Source organism: Chrysemys picta, chromosome 15, assembly GCF_011386835.1.
Source record: "Chrysemys picta bellii isolate R12L10 chromosome 15, ASM1138683v2, whole genome shotgun sequence".
NCBI classification, from domain to species: Eukaryota; Metazoa; Chordata; order Testudines; family Emydidae; genus Chrysemys; species Chrysemys picta.
Genome location: NC_088805.1, coordinates 787,948 through 805,104, shown reverse-complemented (window position 1 = coordinate 805,104; position 17,157 = coordinate 787,948). Strand labels below are relative to the sequence as shown.

General features: G+C 55.4%; 1 protein-coding gene across 2 annotated transcripts in view; it reads right to left on the bottom strand.

The window, feature by feature from the left end:
* The window catches only part of LOC101938039 (TBC1 domain family member 10A), a 51,496-nt gene that overhangs the window by 20,550 nt on the left and 13,789 nt on the right, over positions 1-17,157 (bottom strand). For both annotated transcript variants that reach the window (XM_065568411.1, XM_065568410.1), the window contains exon 2: positions 5,543-5,642. In XM_065568411.1, the coding sequence (XP_065424483.1) occupies positions 5,543-5,642 (100 nt within the window). The remainder of the gene's footprint in view (positions 1-5,542; positions 5,643-17,157) is intronic.

The window sequence follows — 17,157 nt, the reverse complement described above, 5'->3', positions numbered from 1 at the left end:
GGAGACGGGGGTGGCGGTAGGGGGAGCGCAACCCCGGGCTATGGCCCAGCCGGGGGCAGAGGGTAGATTTAGGGGCACCTCTCAGCATGGCCCAGTCACTTTGTAGCAGCTGCTTCCGTCAGGAGTCCAGCTGTTTGAGGCTGTGCTGATCAGCCCAGCAGACACCTCCTCTACCAAAGACCCCAATGCGCCACTGACCAGGCAGGGGGACATGTCCAATAGGGGGAAAGGCAGCTAATGCTGGAATCGCAGCCCCACCCACAGCCCCACTGGTACTGGGGAGACTGGAGGGGTGCAGTCAGCTATGTGAGAGCAAGAATCCAAACCCAGTGACCCCTCTATATAATCAGAAACCTCTCATCCCATACAGGGTTCTAGACCCTGCTCTGCCATTGACTTGTGACACCTTGGGCAAGTCAGTATAAATAGGGAAACTGAGGCACAGAAGTTGACCACTGACCCCTTGGAGAGTTCTGATATGGGACATTATCCAGCAGGCTGCCCAGACCCCAGACAAGAGGAAAGCACAGTCCTGCAATCCTCAGCTGGCTGTGCTCCAGCTGCATCCCCATAGGCTCTGCTTCTACTCCCTGATGGGCGAAGCTCTGGTCAGCTGTCATAGAATCACAGAATCTCAGGGTTGGAAGGGACCTCAGGAGGTCATCTAGTCCAACCCCCTGCTCAAAGCAGGGCCAATCCCCAGACAGATTTTTACCCCAGTTCCCTAAATGGCCCCCTCAAGGATTGAACTCACAACCCTGGGTTTAGCAGGCCAATGCTCAAACCACTGAGCTATCCCTCCCCCTCCCCCCCATAAAAATTTTTTTTAAATAAAATTTTGGGATCTGTCAGGAAAGCTCAGGAGGCAGATTGTCACCAGAACGAGCTGGAACTGGGCTTGTTTGCTCTCGCTCTAAGAACTGCAGTGATCTGTCCACCCAGCACCCGCCATTCTGTTTTGCCACTGAGCTACTGACCAGTCACATCTAGCCTAGCAGAAGCTGCTTTGGCTTAAGGCAGCATGGCGGAGACTCCTCAACAATGGGCAGTAACTGCATGTGCTAGCCCCCACCCCAGGTGAGAACCGTGTTCCTGGAAACACAGGACTTCCTGGTCTACGGGCCAGGGCAGCTTCCAACACAATCAGCCTGAACAAACAACTCCCCAGCAGAGCAAGGCCCTGGGCAGCGTAGGCCTTCACACTAACAGGAAGCACTAGGCACAGCGCCCAGAGCAGCAGGCATCTCTGAAACGCTGACGGCTTCTTTTAAAGCCACAGTCCCCATCCCACTGGTTTCTCAGGCAAGGAGGAAGCAGAGCTGGGAGCAAGAACACCTTCAGGTCAGCTATCCCACTGGATAAGTGGCACCCGGGCCAGGCCCTGCACAGACAGCTAGAGGCTGAGGGATTACCCGTGCACTGGCTTCTACTCGGCTCGGCAGTGCCTGTGCAGCTGTACAGTCACCGCCAAGCTCCACTCCCCTCTCCCATGCACAAGGCTGCACACAGGGACAGTGGGAACAAGGCCCAGGTTCCCTGCGCTGCAGGGCTTGCATGAGGACGCAAATCTGGGAGCTGAACCCAGCCATGAGGGGATGGCAGCCCAGCCAAGATGCCTGAGATTTTTAGGCCACGAAAGCTCACCTGGATGCTCATTCACCGCAGCCCTTTGTGCCAGGGATGGGAAGAGCCGAGGCCAGAGCTGCAGCATCCCAGGCTTCACAGATACTGTGCCTCAGGCTCGAGGGCTGAACTGGTTTTGGCAGGCAGGATTTTAAGCACAAGTAACGTCCAGAGTCCTGCTGTTTCCATACCACACTGGGCACTACACTGGTGGGCAGCCACTAACTCTGCACTGTCTTCCCACGTCTCCCAGCACCAGCGCTGCCTGCTCGCGCCATCCCTCAACAGTGCTGCCAGCTGAAAGCTAGCCTTTCACCTCCTCTAACCTCAGCCCACTGCCCCCCACAGTGAGGATCTCTGAGTCCCAGCTCTCCACTCCAGCCTGTGCATAGCTCTGCCAGCCACCCTCTTCCGCACAGAGCTGTCTCCTTCCCCACTTGCGGCCCCGCGTCTTCCCCATTCAGACCAGGAGCCAGTTCAGAATCACCCCCTGCCTGGCGCTGAGGTCCGCTGAGCAATCCCTTCTCCTTCCCACCCTGTCCCTGCCAGTGGAGCCCCTTCTCTGCACCTGCCCTTGGGAACAGCCCAACTTCCCTTTTCAGGATCCCCACTGATTAAGTCTTGCCAGTTTCACTTGTTACCTTAACTCTAGTGTTCAAGCGGTATCTGCAGAACGAGAACCTCTCCCCGGGTCACCCGGCCTGATCCTTTCTGGGGGCAGTGAGACAGGAAGGGGCTCTGGATCAAATGCCTGGTGGGCAAAGTCTGACAAGGTAGGAAGCGATGGACAGCAGGGAGAAGGTGAAGCCGGAGCAACGTGCCAAAGCTGTGTGTCTGGAGGGCCCACCGGGAAGGAAGAGCAGGGAGAAGCAGAAGTGAGGGGTCCAGGCGGCTGGGGTGTGCTGCTGAGCAGATTCTCCAGAGCACCTGAGAAGGGCTGGGCGGGAACAGGCCCAGGAGGAAGTCTCGGCATGCCAGGAGACAGAGAATCCTGGTTAACACCATGGGCAGCAGGGAAGTCTTGGTGACAATGATTCGCACTCCCCACCCCCCCCCGAATTCTACGCACACCTGACAGAAGGCTGCAAAACCAGAAGCAGAGCAGTGAGGGGCCCCAGTGCTGAGATTTTACAGGGAGCCCCCACCCCAGGAACAGACTCGCTCCCCCCAGCCTTAGCCCTGCCACTGACGTTCAGCAAGAGGTGCTGGCAGCCCTCTGTTATTCATGGAACGCAGGCCAGAGCCTCTGGTCGGCTTGAGGGGAAGTGTCATGTTCTGGGGCACTGCAGATGGGAACTGGCTTCTGCCTAAGCCCAGTGAGCCCTCCCCAGCAGAGACCCTGGGCTTATCAATCATCTACCAGCCCTTGCAATGGGATCTGGACAAGTGCTTGCTCCATGGAGACACGTGACTCCGCTGGGCTGCAGCAGAGCCAGAAATGCTGAGCCTGGCTGTTGGCTTCATGCTCTGGCTCCATTCAATCATCTCACAGCACTAGCATTAGAAGTTCCCCTTCCCTGGATTGCTCTGTACAGAGGAACAGTGGAATGGACGGGTCAGGCAGAAGCAAGGAATGGGAGCTCAGTTCAGACCTGCCTGTGCGACTGCCCTTGCCCAACCCCAAAATCGAAGAGAGGATTTGGAGAGTTCGGTGCTTGGGAATGGTGTAGAGACTAAGCAGCCTGTTTTCTCCAAATGGGATGAGAAGGGAGGGCAGGCTTTGGACTAAAGCAATGGGACTCACTCTCCAGTAGGACTTGTCCATTTCAGGCTGTCCTACCCTGGAAGAGTGCACAGGAAGGCAGTGCTCATGTACAATGCCCAGGCCGATCGGTTAGTCTGGGGAGGTTTGAGGGGACCCTTACCACGGATGCACATGTGCAGCGTGTGATCACGTTTCCCTTTAACCAGTCCCACGAGGTGAGAATGAGGTGACACTAAAAAGGAACGCTGAAGCCCAAGGCATGCACAGCATAGCATGCGCACAGTTGGATTTCACCAGGCCAGGATAAGGGACCATTGACATCGGCAGCTAAAGATAATAAGAGCTGTTCAGTCTTGATGCTTCAGGGTAGGGAGGTCTGCATGAAGGGAGTTACCCCAGAACCGCATTGCACAGACTGGACAGCTGTGGTGCCGCCAAAGAACCACTCCCAGCCTGGAAGCATGCTGGGACTCTTCTGCTCCTGACAGCTAGCCCTAGACATTCGGCCCCAAGTGCAGCACTGGAAGGCTGCTCAGCGCTTTCAGTCAGACCCTGGGCACAGTGCTGCAGAGATCTGCACAGGGATCAGTCCTAGCTACAAGGAGGAAGTCTCAGGCTTGCAAGCATGCAGGTGGGGCACCACCGCAGGGCTGGAGCCTGCGTTACTAGCAAGAGGCCTTAGCGCAAGCAGTTCGATTGCCTGGGAGCTCGCCTGGCCTGCTCACCTGCCTTCTCCTGGGAGCTCTGTGGACTTGACTCAAGCAGTAGAATGAGTGATTGCTCTGCTCAGAGGAACAGCACAAGAGTTAGGAAAGATGCTGCCAGAAGCATCCTCAACTGCATCTGGTTTTATTAGGGTCGGTAACAGAGAAACAAGTAGGAGCCAGGTGGGCTCCACTCCAGACAGAGCTGTGCTGCCAAGGGGCAAAAGGAGACCAAGACAACATTGTTTGCCCTTGTACAGCCCACGAGTAACAGCAGGGCCCATCTCTTAGATCCCAGTGACAGGGATGGATGCAGATTAGCAATCTATGGGAAACCTCACTGACCTAGATAGAGATGATGTAGGAATCTAAGTTCAGGGCAGAGCGCCAGTCCACGTTTGAGCCGGGCGCTGCTCAGTAGGGCTCCAATTGTCACTGAGCTTTTGGGCACTGCAGCACTATGGACACAGGCCTAGCTAAGACACTGCACTGAGCTCTGCAGGTCTGTTTTTCATTTTTAAAAAGTTTGATCCCCTCCCAAGGATGACAAAGCAGACTCTGGCACAAGAGGAAATGGCTCCTCCGAGAGGGGTTCAGCCAGCGAGTGGCTATACTGTCGCCAAGCCCTTAGCCACGTCCATTCAGGTCCAAAAAGGAAAAGTTACAGACAAAAGCTCAGAGTTTGAGATTCCCATGATGCCAATGAAATTAAAGATGTCAATGAAAACATCGTTTGCGTTCCCGTTACTCTGTACTTGCAATGCAAACACTTCAGCACAGGCGTAGGGAACAAAGCCATAAGTGAAACTGACTAGCATATTTCCATTGTCCGAGCAGACCACACAGTGGAGCAAGCAGCATCGGTGAGGAAACGTGGATTTCAAACATTCAGGGTTAAGTCAAGTGTTAGACTGGGAAGGAATTTTGTTTTTAACCTTTAAGTGCGCTCCCCTTCCCCCCCCCCCCCCCCCCCCAATGCTTGGCTCCCCAGAGCTGATGTCTGAACATGGAGCGCTGCCTTTGAAGACCCAGGGGAGATGGGAACAAAGTGGGCCAGGCTCCTCTCCCCTTCACATTAGGACACCCCCCAGTGGGGGAAAAGGAGGCTCTGCTAAGGCCAAGCTGCCCCACCACTAGCTGCTCCAATACAGTGACACTTCGGCAGCTAAAGCCAAACAGCTCCCAGAAAGGCAGAGAGGGCACCACCCAACCCCACTGTTCTCTCCCTGAATGAGAGAGGCCTGGGAGAAAAACTCCCTACCCAGCTCCCAGGATGAGTCAGCTCACAATCAGTCCTCTGCTCACACCTCTGAGCACCCTGCTTGGATGAGCACAGCTGAGGTGTCGGGAGAGGGTTAGGCAGAGGGAACTCACACCAAGGAAGGAAACCCCCAACCCCGGGGGCATTTACACAGACCCTCTGGGTCCCAACACCCCGAAGTGAGAACTGCCAGAGCCAGGGTTACAGGACAGCTGGGAGAAGAGCACTAGAGCTCTCAGGTACACTTACCTTCTTGTGCTTCTTGGCCATCCATTTGTCCCAGTTATTGAGCATATCCAGCCATTTGGACTCCCTCTGCCTCAGCACCTCCAGCGGCACCTCCTCCAGCCTAGGGGACGGGGGAAAGAGAAGAGAACATGTCACACGGGGCAAAGCCACCAAATCAGGATTTAGCATCGCTCCACTCACAGCAAGTGGAACTGGGAGCTTGCAGCCCTTCCAGAGGATTTCATCTCCAAGAGCACCTGCTCCATGCGCCCCATCCCCCTGCGCTGCTCCCTGCCGCCTGGAGCACGGCTCTAACCCGCCCAGGCTCCCTAGGACAATGGGGTTGGACAAGTGCTTGCTGAGAATCCCCCTCACATACAACCCTCCTACTCTGCATGCTCACGACACAGACCTCTAACCCGGGGCTCAGCTTAGACTCCCCCGGCCCTCTCCTTGCAGCCCAGCATCACCACACCTTGCTGCATTCCTACAATCCAGGCTGTTCTGTCCTGGTCCCTGGCGCTCCACCTTGTCCTTCCAGTGTGCGTGCAGGTTCCTCTTCCCGGCCTGCTGCTCTGCTACCTACACCAGCTCCCATCATTTCACCACCGCAGATGCCAGCGCCTTGGCCCCACCTTCAAGAACCCTCCCAGGTGCCCCTTCTCTACCTAGCCTTGCATCTTGCCAACCCCCCACCTCCACCGCACCAGCAATGACGCCATTCTGGAATGCCTATTCCTCTCCTTCCACCCTTCCTGACCCACTCCCAGCCAGCTTCCCACGTCTCTGCCAGTCAGACACTGGCCAGCGATGGCCTAAGGGGAAGGCAACAGCTGCCACTAGTCAGACTGTAAGCTAAGCAGGGCAGGCACTGCGTCTGGACAGATTTATACAGCAGCTAACACAATGGGGGCCCAGGCCTGATTAGGCCCCAAGTACTAAACCTTTAACAGCAGCAATGTAAGTCAGGGTCTGGTTCCTGAGCCAGAAGCAGTAGAAAGAACAAGATACAGGCGCCATCAAGCTACTCCAGAACCCTGAAGCATGTGGGCCACTCTGCACACAGAAACAGGCAGCAGCCCTTGCCCTGCTCTGCTGGGCAGGAGCGTTAACTTCAGAGCTCTGAAGAACAAAATACGGCAGGGTGCTGCACTAACAGACTCTGGACTGGCAGCCGGTGACAACTGGCAGCACCAGTTTCTTAGGGTGCATCTACACTGCAGCAGGGAGATGCAATTCCCAGCTCAGGTAGAGGAAGATTGTGCCTGTGTTCTACAACCAGTGGTGTGACCATGGTGGCCCAGGCTAACCATCCAATAGGGACTGGACTTGGGTGGTTAGTCTGAGCCATCACCCATACCACTGTGGTCACACTGCTGGTTTTAGCGCACTAGCTGGATCCAAGTTAGCGCATGCATGTCTATCCGAGCTGGGTGTTACTCACAGGGAGCCACTGGCCAGATCCTGACCTCGGCAGCTCAGGCAGCCTTCCAGGTCCTCTACAATTCCTACCAGTCATTTTCTGCACTGCCTCTGCTCCCTGAGTTTGGGGGATGGATTTCGAGAGCCTGGGTTGGAGTCAAAGCCAGCTACCAGACATCGCCCCAACCCCCTTTTAACAGCTTCAAGTACTGCCAAGGGGATGCTTCAAAGCCAGGGTCCAGGTCTGCCAGAGATCTACCTCCCACCAGCCCCAGACTGTCCTACAGAGCAATATCTGGGCTCAGGCCTGGGGATCCGATGGCAGATCAGCCCTGGTTCAGAGGGATGCGCTTGGGACAGGATGGACTTGAGAGCTCATGAACTTGGCAGCGGTTTTACTCTCTCCACCGGTATTAAGACTTTTACTGGGTGTAAAGCAAAGCCATAGCCCTCTTCCTCCCAGACCAGCCCCCATCCAAATGAGACCAGCCAGCACTACAGATACCATCCCTCAGTGCGGCACAAGCCCTGAGCCCGGGAAGCTAAAGAACTGGCACCAACCCACTGCACAGAGAGGCAAGAAATTGAGTTAGATCCTGCATCCAGGAACGGCCTGTGCTGCGCCCATAGGAGCAATCCACATGCAACTTGGATGGCACCTGCAATGGAAGGGAGATAGGCCTTTCACATGGGCTCCTTGCCACGGGCCTGCACCATCCTTTAACAGCTGTGTGCTCCTCCACCAACTCAGGTAAGATGGAGCCCAGCAGGCTGGGAACAAGCAGCATGTCATGAAAAACTCGATTCAATTCAGATACCCTGGGGGAGATTTTTAATGCACATCAGGAAAGTGACAGCGCACCACAGCCTGTAACGCAGCCTTCCCCCAACAAGTATTACTGTACACTGCTTCCTACAAGCGATACAGTGCGGTAGTGACACTCGAAATGCTAGTGCCTGTGTCACCCTAATAGCACTGAGCTGTAGCGGATACTGGAAACCTCAAACCAGCACAATCTGAGTTTAGCCTAGATCTGATTTAGCCCTTGTACTACACAAGCTCAGGCAGAAGGGAGGCAATTCGGTCACCACGCAGAGCCAGCAGCTACAGTCCCAGTCCGTGTGGAATGAGCATGTCCCCCTTTAACCTTCAGCAAGAACCACGCTCACCACAGCCACGGTCACACCCTCACTTCTGCTTTCAGTGCGGAACCATCATGACCAGGCTGTGCCTCTGCCTCGCGCCACATGGGCCCTGGCTCCGCATTTACTGGCTTTGCCTATACTAGAGCGATTGACTCCAGCTCTCCCCTACCCACCTCTGTTACACAGCCCTCCTCACAACCAGCCACTTCTTCCTCCCACGGGAGGAGGGGAGAATTACCTCCAGTTACACACTGGGGCTCTAAGGGACTAGCTCACGGTTACCCAGGATGTCGTTGGCAGAGCAGCATTTGAACCCAGGGCAGCAGGGTTTCAGACATGTCCTGAGCAGGGTGAGAGGCAGGGGCAGCCCTACACCAATGCTGCTCCCACAGTGCAGCTGCACCAGGCATAGCACAGAGCAGGGCAGGAAGTTTGGTGCCGCCCATGGAATGATGGGCGGGCCTTGCTCCCAAACGACCCCAGCCCGATCCGACGGACAACAGACCCACCAGCTTTCCAAAGGCCTGTCCTCCCAACAGCGGGACTCAGTGCTGCAGTGACTCGGGGGGAAGAGTCAGTTTGGTCCAGTCACAGACCGGGAAGCTGAAGAGGCAGCCGCCAGCTGGCCCACTCCCCTCCACGGATTCCACATGCCTGGAGCACACAGCCAGCAGCTTTGGGAATGAGTGGGGAGCAGGGGGGCTTGGCTGGACCCTTTGGGCTCTTCACCACCCGCGTTCCAGCAAGATCAATAGCTCCCACCACATGGGGAGAGACAGAGTCTGCACTAGCTGAGCTAGCCCTCCCTACCCACACACCTGCTAGGTTAGAACCTCCCCACGGCGCCCTGGGGCACAGGCCCAGGGCACCTGCGTCTAGCAGTCAGCGCTGTGGGAGCCAGTGGAGGCGTTACTGGGTACCAGGGTCAGGAAGCAGGACTGCCCCATAAGAGGAGACGCAAGCTGGCTGGCCAGCTCCTAGAAGGGAGGCCAGGCAAGGCTGTCCCTGAGGAGGAGACTCAAACGCTGGAGTGAGGGGTGGGGCTGGAAGGGCCCCATGCAGAAGAGGTAACTGGGGAGGTAAGGCATGTGGAGACCACATCAGCACCTCTGTTCCAGAGAGACAGGGGGTGGATTGTTTGTGCAGGGCGCATGGTTAAGTGCCCCCCACCCCGTGGTCAGAGCTGTCTGTGCAGGGTGACCCAGCGAGCCAGCCGTTGTCACCAGCCCTCACACTGTGCGCACAGGGGCACATCACCTCCTCCCCACACCACGTGAGTCCCCATGGCAAGAAAGTGATGCGGCCACAGCAGAGAAGCCAGCACTGCCAGGACAGGAGGACAATTCAGCCCTCCCCTCGCTCCAGTGAGCCGATACCAACTCACGCTGCAGCTGCCTTGGGCAACGGACTTCATTCGCTGGCACAGCCCAGAGGCAGTTACCCTGGCAAGCAGAGCCTGTCAGTCTACAGCCCCAGAGGCCAGCAAGGCTGGCTCCTCGTGGGCGGTCTGCCCCACACCTGCAGGATTCAGATCCCCAGGCCACCAGGGCAGTGCAAAACCAGCAACTGGCCCGTGACAGCTGACTCGGGCTAAGGGACTGTTTAATTGCGGTGCAGATGTTCAGGTTCAGGTACCTGTGAAGTGGGAGGGTCCCAGAGCTGCAATTAAACAGCCCCCTAGCCCGCCCCGCAAGCCTGAGTCAGTTAGCACGGGCCAGATGCAGGCATCTAATTGCAGTGTGACATACCCCAAGTCTATAGCTCTTAGAGAGGGGTCAGCTGCCGTGACTCCAGCTGGCAATGAGCATGGGCCCAGGGCACAAGGGAGCCTGGGAACACCCTTCAGAGGAGGGGGAGATGTTTTACCAGGTCAGCAGGGACACTCATCCCCTCTCCTGAAACCCACAGCCCAAGCAGTCCCCTTTGCAGCCTCCCGTGCCGCAGCGTCAGACAATAGCAGGCAAGGTCACTCCAGGCCAAAACCATGGTTTTAAAATAATTATGCAATCTTATTCCAAAACTCTGCTTCCCTTGAACAAAACAAACCCCTGGCCCCCACACAGCTGCACAGGATGCTCCCTTAGTCTCTCTCCCCCACCCACAGCCCAGTGACTGCTCCCCTCTGCTGGGTAGTGAATGGGATTAGCTGGCTCACCTTCGGCCAGATGTTTGGAAGGCTGTTATCACAGGCTCCTCCAATGCCCAGCACCACCATGTAAGAGGCCTGCGAAGAGCATGCCAGCGCCACGCTGAGCACACGCCAGGCTTTCTGCAGGAGCCAGGACTCCAGGAGCAGGAGGTGCCAGGGACTGGTCACTGGATACAGAGCCTGTGCTCTAGCCCCCTGGGCCCAAGCCAGCACAGGCTGGAAATCGTTACCATCTGATGGCTGTTTGGCAGCCTGCATGAAGTGAGTTTTGTGGCATCTCAGTCCAATTCCTAGTGGGAGGAGTCACAAGGCAACCCTCCCACAACCATTAGTTGGCAGGCTCAGCAGAGACTAGGAAGGAGTGGGTGGAAGGACAGCCTAGGGCCTGGACGGGGACTCTGGAGACTGGGTTCAATTCTTTGCTTTCCGTGAGCTGGGACATGTCATTGCTGTGCGTTGCTTCCCCAACTGCAAGCCAGGAAACATACTGGCCCCCTTCTCCACCCCTCTCTTTGGCTCCATAGGCTCTCCGGGGCAGGGGCTGTGTCTTGCATTGGGTATGTACAGCGCCAAGCACAATGGGGTCCTGATCTTGGGGGCACCATAGGTGCTACTGGAATACAAGCAATGAGACTAAACTCCCCCTTATGGGGGGCAGCGCAGAGGGATAAACAGACCTTCAGTGTAGCACCTTTCACCAACACTAAATCTACTCTGGAAGAGCTCTGCAAGACAGGCATGAGGACCAGGGCAGAGCAGAGGCTAGACCCTTGACTCTTTGCAATCAGGCTGGCGCTTCAGCACACCCCTGCGCCTCGCTGCTCTTTGCTGATGCTGACTGCACGCTCAATATGACACCACCAGAAGACATGGCTGAAAGCAGGGAGGGAGAGCTCCCTACCCCAGCAGATCAGCACTGCTTCTGGGGCAGGCACAGGGGGCCCCTGTATCGCTTTGCAACCCTGAACCCACCCCAAGCCTGGCAGAACAAAGAGACATTGTGCAGCAGCTCCTGGGTCACCTGCCCTTGGCGCCAAGTGACTGGCTAACCTGTCTCAGAGATACACAAAGGGCTGTTCAGTCCGCATTGAGGCACAGCAACGGGGGACTTGGCTGCTCAGCACACAGCTGGGAGCTCTGCTCAGCTAGTGAGCGTAGAGCTTCATCCCGTGGACTCTGCGACTTCAGCCATCCATCCAGAGGGGGGTGCTGTGACCACGACCCAGCCCAGGGCCTTGCTGCCAGGCCCCTGAAATGGCAGCAGATGGCATCGCTGATCCAAGTGGGGCATCTATGGGAGATGAAGGGTCAACCCCAGAGGTGATGGGTGACCCCTGCTCCCAGCTGCCATCTGAGTCCACTTGGACCAGCTTGGGGATTCAACCCTGTTATCCAGGCCAGCTGGCCCCCAGCACCCAGTCAAGTACCGGGGTGAGGAGGGTGCTCAGGAAGTTGGGCCCTGTCTGTTGAGCTGGAACAAGCTCACATAAGGGAGTGCAGGGTCCAGATCCATCTCACACAATGAGGAACCCGCCACAGCAGATCAGGACGGTGGGCGGGGGAGGGGAGGACTCGGCAGTTGCTGCTGAACGCTCTGTAGGCTGGGCCCCTTGGAAGGCTCGGGTGTCCCCCAAAAGGCAGCTGGCACAACTGTGCGCACTCAGGGATTCCCGCCTTTGCATCTGCTTCTCCATGGCTGCCTGACCCTGACACCAGCACGTCAGTACATGGCACTTGAACCAATGGGACGGGGCCACAGGTTTAAAGTTCCACACGCATGTCAATATTTTGCGGGACCAGGATGATATAGCACATGCTACCCAATCCACCAGTTCAGGGGATCCCAAAGTTCCCCCCACAGCCCATTCTGATACCAGCTGACGTTCAGGGACTGTCAAGAACCATCACCCCCCCAGCGAAGTCGTCTCCCCGCTGCTCTAGAAACTGCCCTGCGCATGGATGCAGCAGAGGGAAGCCTTTATTACAGGGCAGCAGCTCTGGAACTCTCCCTACAGAAGAGCCCCTCCAGCTAAACCATGTATAATGCCAGCTCCCCACTGCCAGGCCTCCTGCACATGGCAGCAGCCTCCCGCTGGGTGCACAGGAGGTAGTGAGCCACCTCCATTAGAGTTCTCTTAAAAAGCATTAATTTGTGGGGGAGGGGACCTTTGCTCCTGGAAAGAACTAAGGGTCCTTGCACAGCCCTGACTCCATAGGGATGGGCACATGAGAAGGGGGGGGGGGGGGGGGGTGGGAGGAGTCAGTGCGACCTGGCAGCTGGTTGGATGGTTTAAGAATCAGCCTTTGCCCTGACTCTGTGCCAGCACCCATTCCATACTGAAGAGCTCTTCCATTCCTAGCCTGGAGGCTCAGACGCTACCCCACACAAGGGACGCTACCCAGAGCCAAGGGCCCCCTTTACAGGCCAGGGCAATCCCCTCTCACCAAGGTGCACTGGAATGGCAGAGGAGCCTGTCCATAAAATGCTGCCATGCACCAGCCCAGAGTCCTGTTTTGCTGCTCCCACAGCATGTTGCAGAGGCAGCAGCTCCTTCCCTGAGGAGTGAGCCCCTCACCCCCACCCAACGACACTGACTGAAGGAGCAGCACTGAGGGTAGGTGGGAAGCATCTCCAGCGATCCTAATGACTGCAGGGGGGGATCTGAAGGGGAGGAAGCAATGAATCTCACCTATCCCCCATCCCCAAAAGTAAAGACCCCATGAGTTGTTCCCAACTCATTGGATTACTGTATCCTAGCCCAGAAACTAACACGTCAACAGCTTTGGACCGACATCAGTCCTTTCTCACCCACAATCCCAGCAAGTCAGGAACACAGGGCCAAGGCTGCGCCAAATGGAGGGCCAACGACCAGGAGAACAGAGCATTAGCTGAAGTGGATTAACAGAAACAGTTACTGGAATTCAACCATGTGCCACAAGCAGAAAAAGCTCCCTGTATGGAAACAGGAGCAGCATGCGAGAATGCCATCAGCCATGGGCAGGGAATAACGTTTACGAGAGTCACAAGAGCCCTACGACTGTTCTCAGCAGGACTGTCACTGATCAGGTCACCTGGAGGGGGAAATTGTAAAGCCCAGAGCCAGCAGTGACAAATCTCCTGCCCCTGCGTCAGGCATGCCGGTTCCTATGGGTCCTGGTGAGGATAAGGGAACTCGAAATCCAGGATGTAGTATCTCCCAGGGGAGGTGATGCCTCACACTGCCTGATCCAGCACAAGGCACTTCCAATTCCCTTGGCTCCAGCTAGCAGAGTTATTGGAGCCACCCATGCACCTTCCAGGGATGTCACAGCCATCTGCAGAAGCACTCCTTGACGGCTGGCTGATTCTGATGGGGGTTCATACAACTCAGCAGCCTCGATCACGGTCTCAGACCGAAAGCTCTTTGATACAGCGCTGAGCACACTGATGGCCAGAGGCCAGGTTCAAGGATGGTATTAAACAATGAGTTAACATTGGGTGGGAGGGATAGCTCAGTGGTTTGTGCATTGGCCTGCTAAATCCAGGGTTGTGAGTTCAATCCTTGAGGGGGACATTTAGGGAACTGGGGTAAAAATCTGTCTGGGGATTGGTCCTGCTTTGAGCAGGGGATTGGACTAGATTACCTCCTGAGGTCCCTTCCAACTCTGATATTCTATGAACACCCTCCTACAGGCACACAATCACAGCAGCATTGCGCCACAGCAGCATTGCGCCAGGAGTCCCTTTACAAGGGGAAAAGGATCTAACGGGGCTGCTGTGTTTAAAAAAAAAAAAAAAAAGCCATGAGACCCTTCCCCCCCCCTCCATTACTACATCAAGGCTGATGTGTGGGTATTAGGCGTGCCCTTACTGCTCAAGAGGACACATATACCTCCATTTTACAGATGGGGAAAACAGGCATAGAGCAGTGATTTTCACAAGCCACAGTGAATCTGTGGCCAGGGCCGGCTCCAGGCACCAGCCCACCCAAGCATGTGCTTGGGGCGTCACGGCGCTCCAGCCAGTCGGGGAGAGCAGGGCCCCGGCCGGGCCTCGCTGCCCTCCCCCCGGCACTTCCGGCCGGTCGGGGAGAGCGAGCCCCGCGGTTGGACTCGGCGCCCTCCCCTGCTGCGCTCTCCCCGCCAGGGGCAGGGGGAGCCTTTTTTGCCTGGGGCGGCACAAAAGCCAGAGCCGGCCCTGTCTGTGGCAGAACATGGACGAGAACCTGAGGGTCCCAACTCCCAGCTGTACCCACTAGACTGCACTGTTTGGTATTTTAGAGAACTTTACACTCACATTCAGAGTTCTAAGGATACACTCACACCAAGGGGTTATATATATATATGCATCCAAAGAAGTGGGCTGTAGTCCACGAAAGCTTATGCTCTAATAAATGTGTTAGTCTCTAAGGTGCCACAAGTACTTCCTGTTCTTTTTGCGGATACAGACTAACACGGCTGCTACTCTGAAACCAAGGGGTTAAACAACCTTACCAGATGCCCTAGCTGCTGACCTCTGTGCCAGGCTAGATTGGCCCTCTCCGCTGACCCACTATCCACCCCATCAGAAGCAACGGCGCAGCAGTACAAAACAAATGGGCTGCTAGCAGCTTATCTCATGCCCACAAATTACAGAGGTGCCGATCACGGGTAGCTACACAGCTAGAGGAACATGCTGTAATTTCCACTCCGGCCCCAAATGAGATCACAACTAACAGATCCTGCCCAGCTCACTTTTTCTGGGTGTTGCCACAGAAATCACTCTGGAAGCAATCATGCTGCAAAACCGGATTGCAATTAAAGTGGGGCAGGCAGAGCACATTCCTTAGCATTCTACAGCACAGTCAGGGCCATTCCATCTCTACGAGAGGTGCAGCCCGCAGCCTGCAACACTCCACCATGAGCAGAGGTCACACTGCATGCTGGGATATGGAGTGCATCTTTGCTAAACAGGAGAGAATCCAGCCTGTTCTATACAAACTAAGTGCAGCCTTTGGGCTCCCAGCAAGCTGTCAATGCTGCCCCTCAGCTGGGCAAAGTTTGAGCGGCTCCTGAAGAAAGCTGAGTCAGTCTTAAGCAGCCAGACTTCCTAGTGGTAGATCAGCTGCAGGAGTTCAGGGGGGTGGAGTTCAGACAGGTAGCTGGCTTGCAGAATCTTTCTTCTGCAAGTGGGAGCCCTGACTGTCTGCTTCCCCGTTACCGCAGCCCCTCTGGATCACTTACAATAACCTCTGGCTCTTACAACAGCTACAGATGTACTGTTCTCCTCACAGGAAGCCAGCACCCACGGGAACTAGATGACAAGACAGTCTCCCCAATTACACTATGGCCAAAAATATACAGCCATCTAGTGCTCAGAATTCAAAACAGGCCTCAAAGTAACCAGAAGTTGCCGTCATGGATGGAAGGGGAACACACAGGCCTTGAAATTATTTACAAATTTAACAGAAGCCTCCTCTATTCCCAGCTTCCTCCAGCAGAGCCAATACTTTACTGTTAAGACCCTCCCTGAGTTTGCTCCATCCTCTCATGTAGGGCCCACCTCCTCTGTTCCTGCAGAGTCCCACCCCCGAGGGCGAGAGTGCCTTCTCCTTCACAGCCTTTGTCGATCTCCAAACTTCTCCTACTCCATCTTTTCAAGGCTTGGCCCTTCTTTGCATTGCAACGTGGGTGCACTTGGGAGCACTGTCCACACAATGATACCAGCCACAACAGAATCATAGAATCATAGAATATCAGAGTTGGAAGGGACCTCAAGAGGTCATCTAGTCCAACCCCCTGCTCAAAGCAGGACCAATTCCCAGCTAAATCATCCCAGCCAGGGCTTTGTCAAGCCGGGCCTTAAAAACCTCCAAGGAAGGAGACTCCACCACCTCCCTAGGTAACGCATTCCAGTGTTTCACCACCCTCCTAGTGAAATAGTTTTTCCTGATATCCAACCTGGACCTCCCCCACTGCAACTTGAGACCATTGCTCCTTGTTCTGTCATCTGCCACCACTGAGAACAGCCGAACTCCATCCTCTTTGGAACCCCCCTTCAGGTAGTTGAAGGCTGCTATCAAATCCCCCCTCATTCTTCTCTTCTGGAGACTAAACATCCCAGTTCCCTCAGCCTCTCCTCATAAGTCATGTGCTCCAGACCCCTAATCATTTTTGTTGCCCTCCGCTGGACTCTTTCCAATTTTTCCACATCCTTCTTGTAGTGTGGGGCCCAAAACTGGACACAGTATTCCAGATGAGGCCTCACCAATGTCGAATAAAGGGGAACGATCACGTTCCTTGATCTGCTGGCAATGCCCCTACTTAGACAGCCCAAAATGCCGTTAGCCTTCTTGGCAACAAGAGCACACTGTTGACTCATATCCAGCTTCTCGTTCACTGTGACCGCTAGGTCCTTTTCTGCAGAACTGCTACCTAGCCATTCGGTCCCTAGTCTGTAGCAGTGCATGGGATTCTTCCGTCCTAAGTGCAGGACTCTGCACTTGTCCTTGTTGAACCTCATCAGGTTTTTTTCAGCCCAATCCTCTAATTTGTCTAGGTCCCTCTGTATCTGATCCCTACCCTCTAGTGTATCTACCACGCCTCCTAGTTTAGTGTCATCTGCAAACTTGCTGAGAGTGCAGTCCACACCATCCTCCAGATCATTAATAAAGATATTAAACAAAACCGGCCCCAGGACCGACCCTTGGGGCACTCCGCTTGAAACCGGCTGCCAACTAGACATGGAGCCATTGATCACTACCCGTTGAGCCTGACGATCTAGCCAGCTTTCTATCCACCTTACAGTCCATTCATCCAGCCCATACTTCTTTAACTTGGCGGCAAGAATACTGTGGGAGACCGTATCAAAAGCTTTGCTAAAGTCAAGGAATAACACATCCACTGCTTTCCCCTCATCCACAGAGCCAGTTATCTCATCATAGAAGGCAATTAGGTTAGT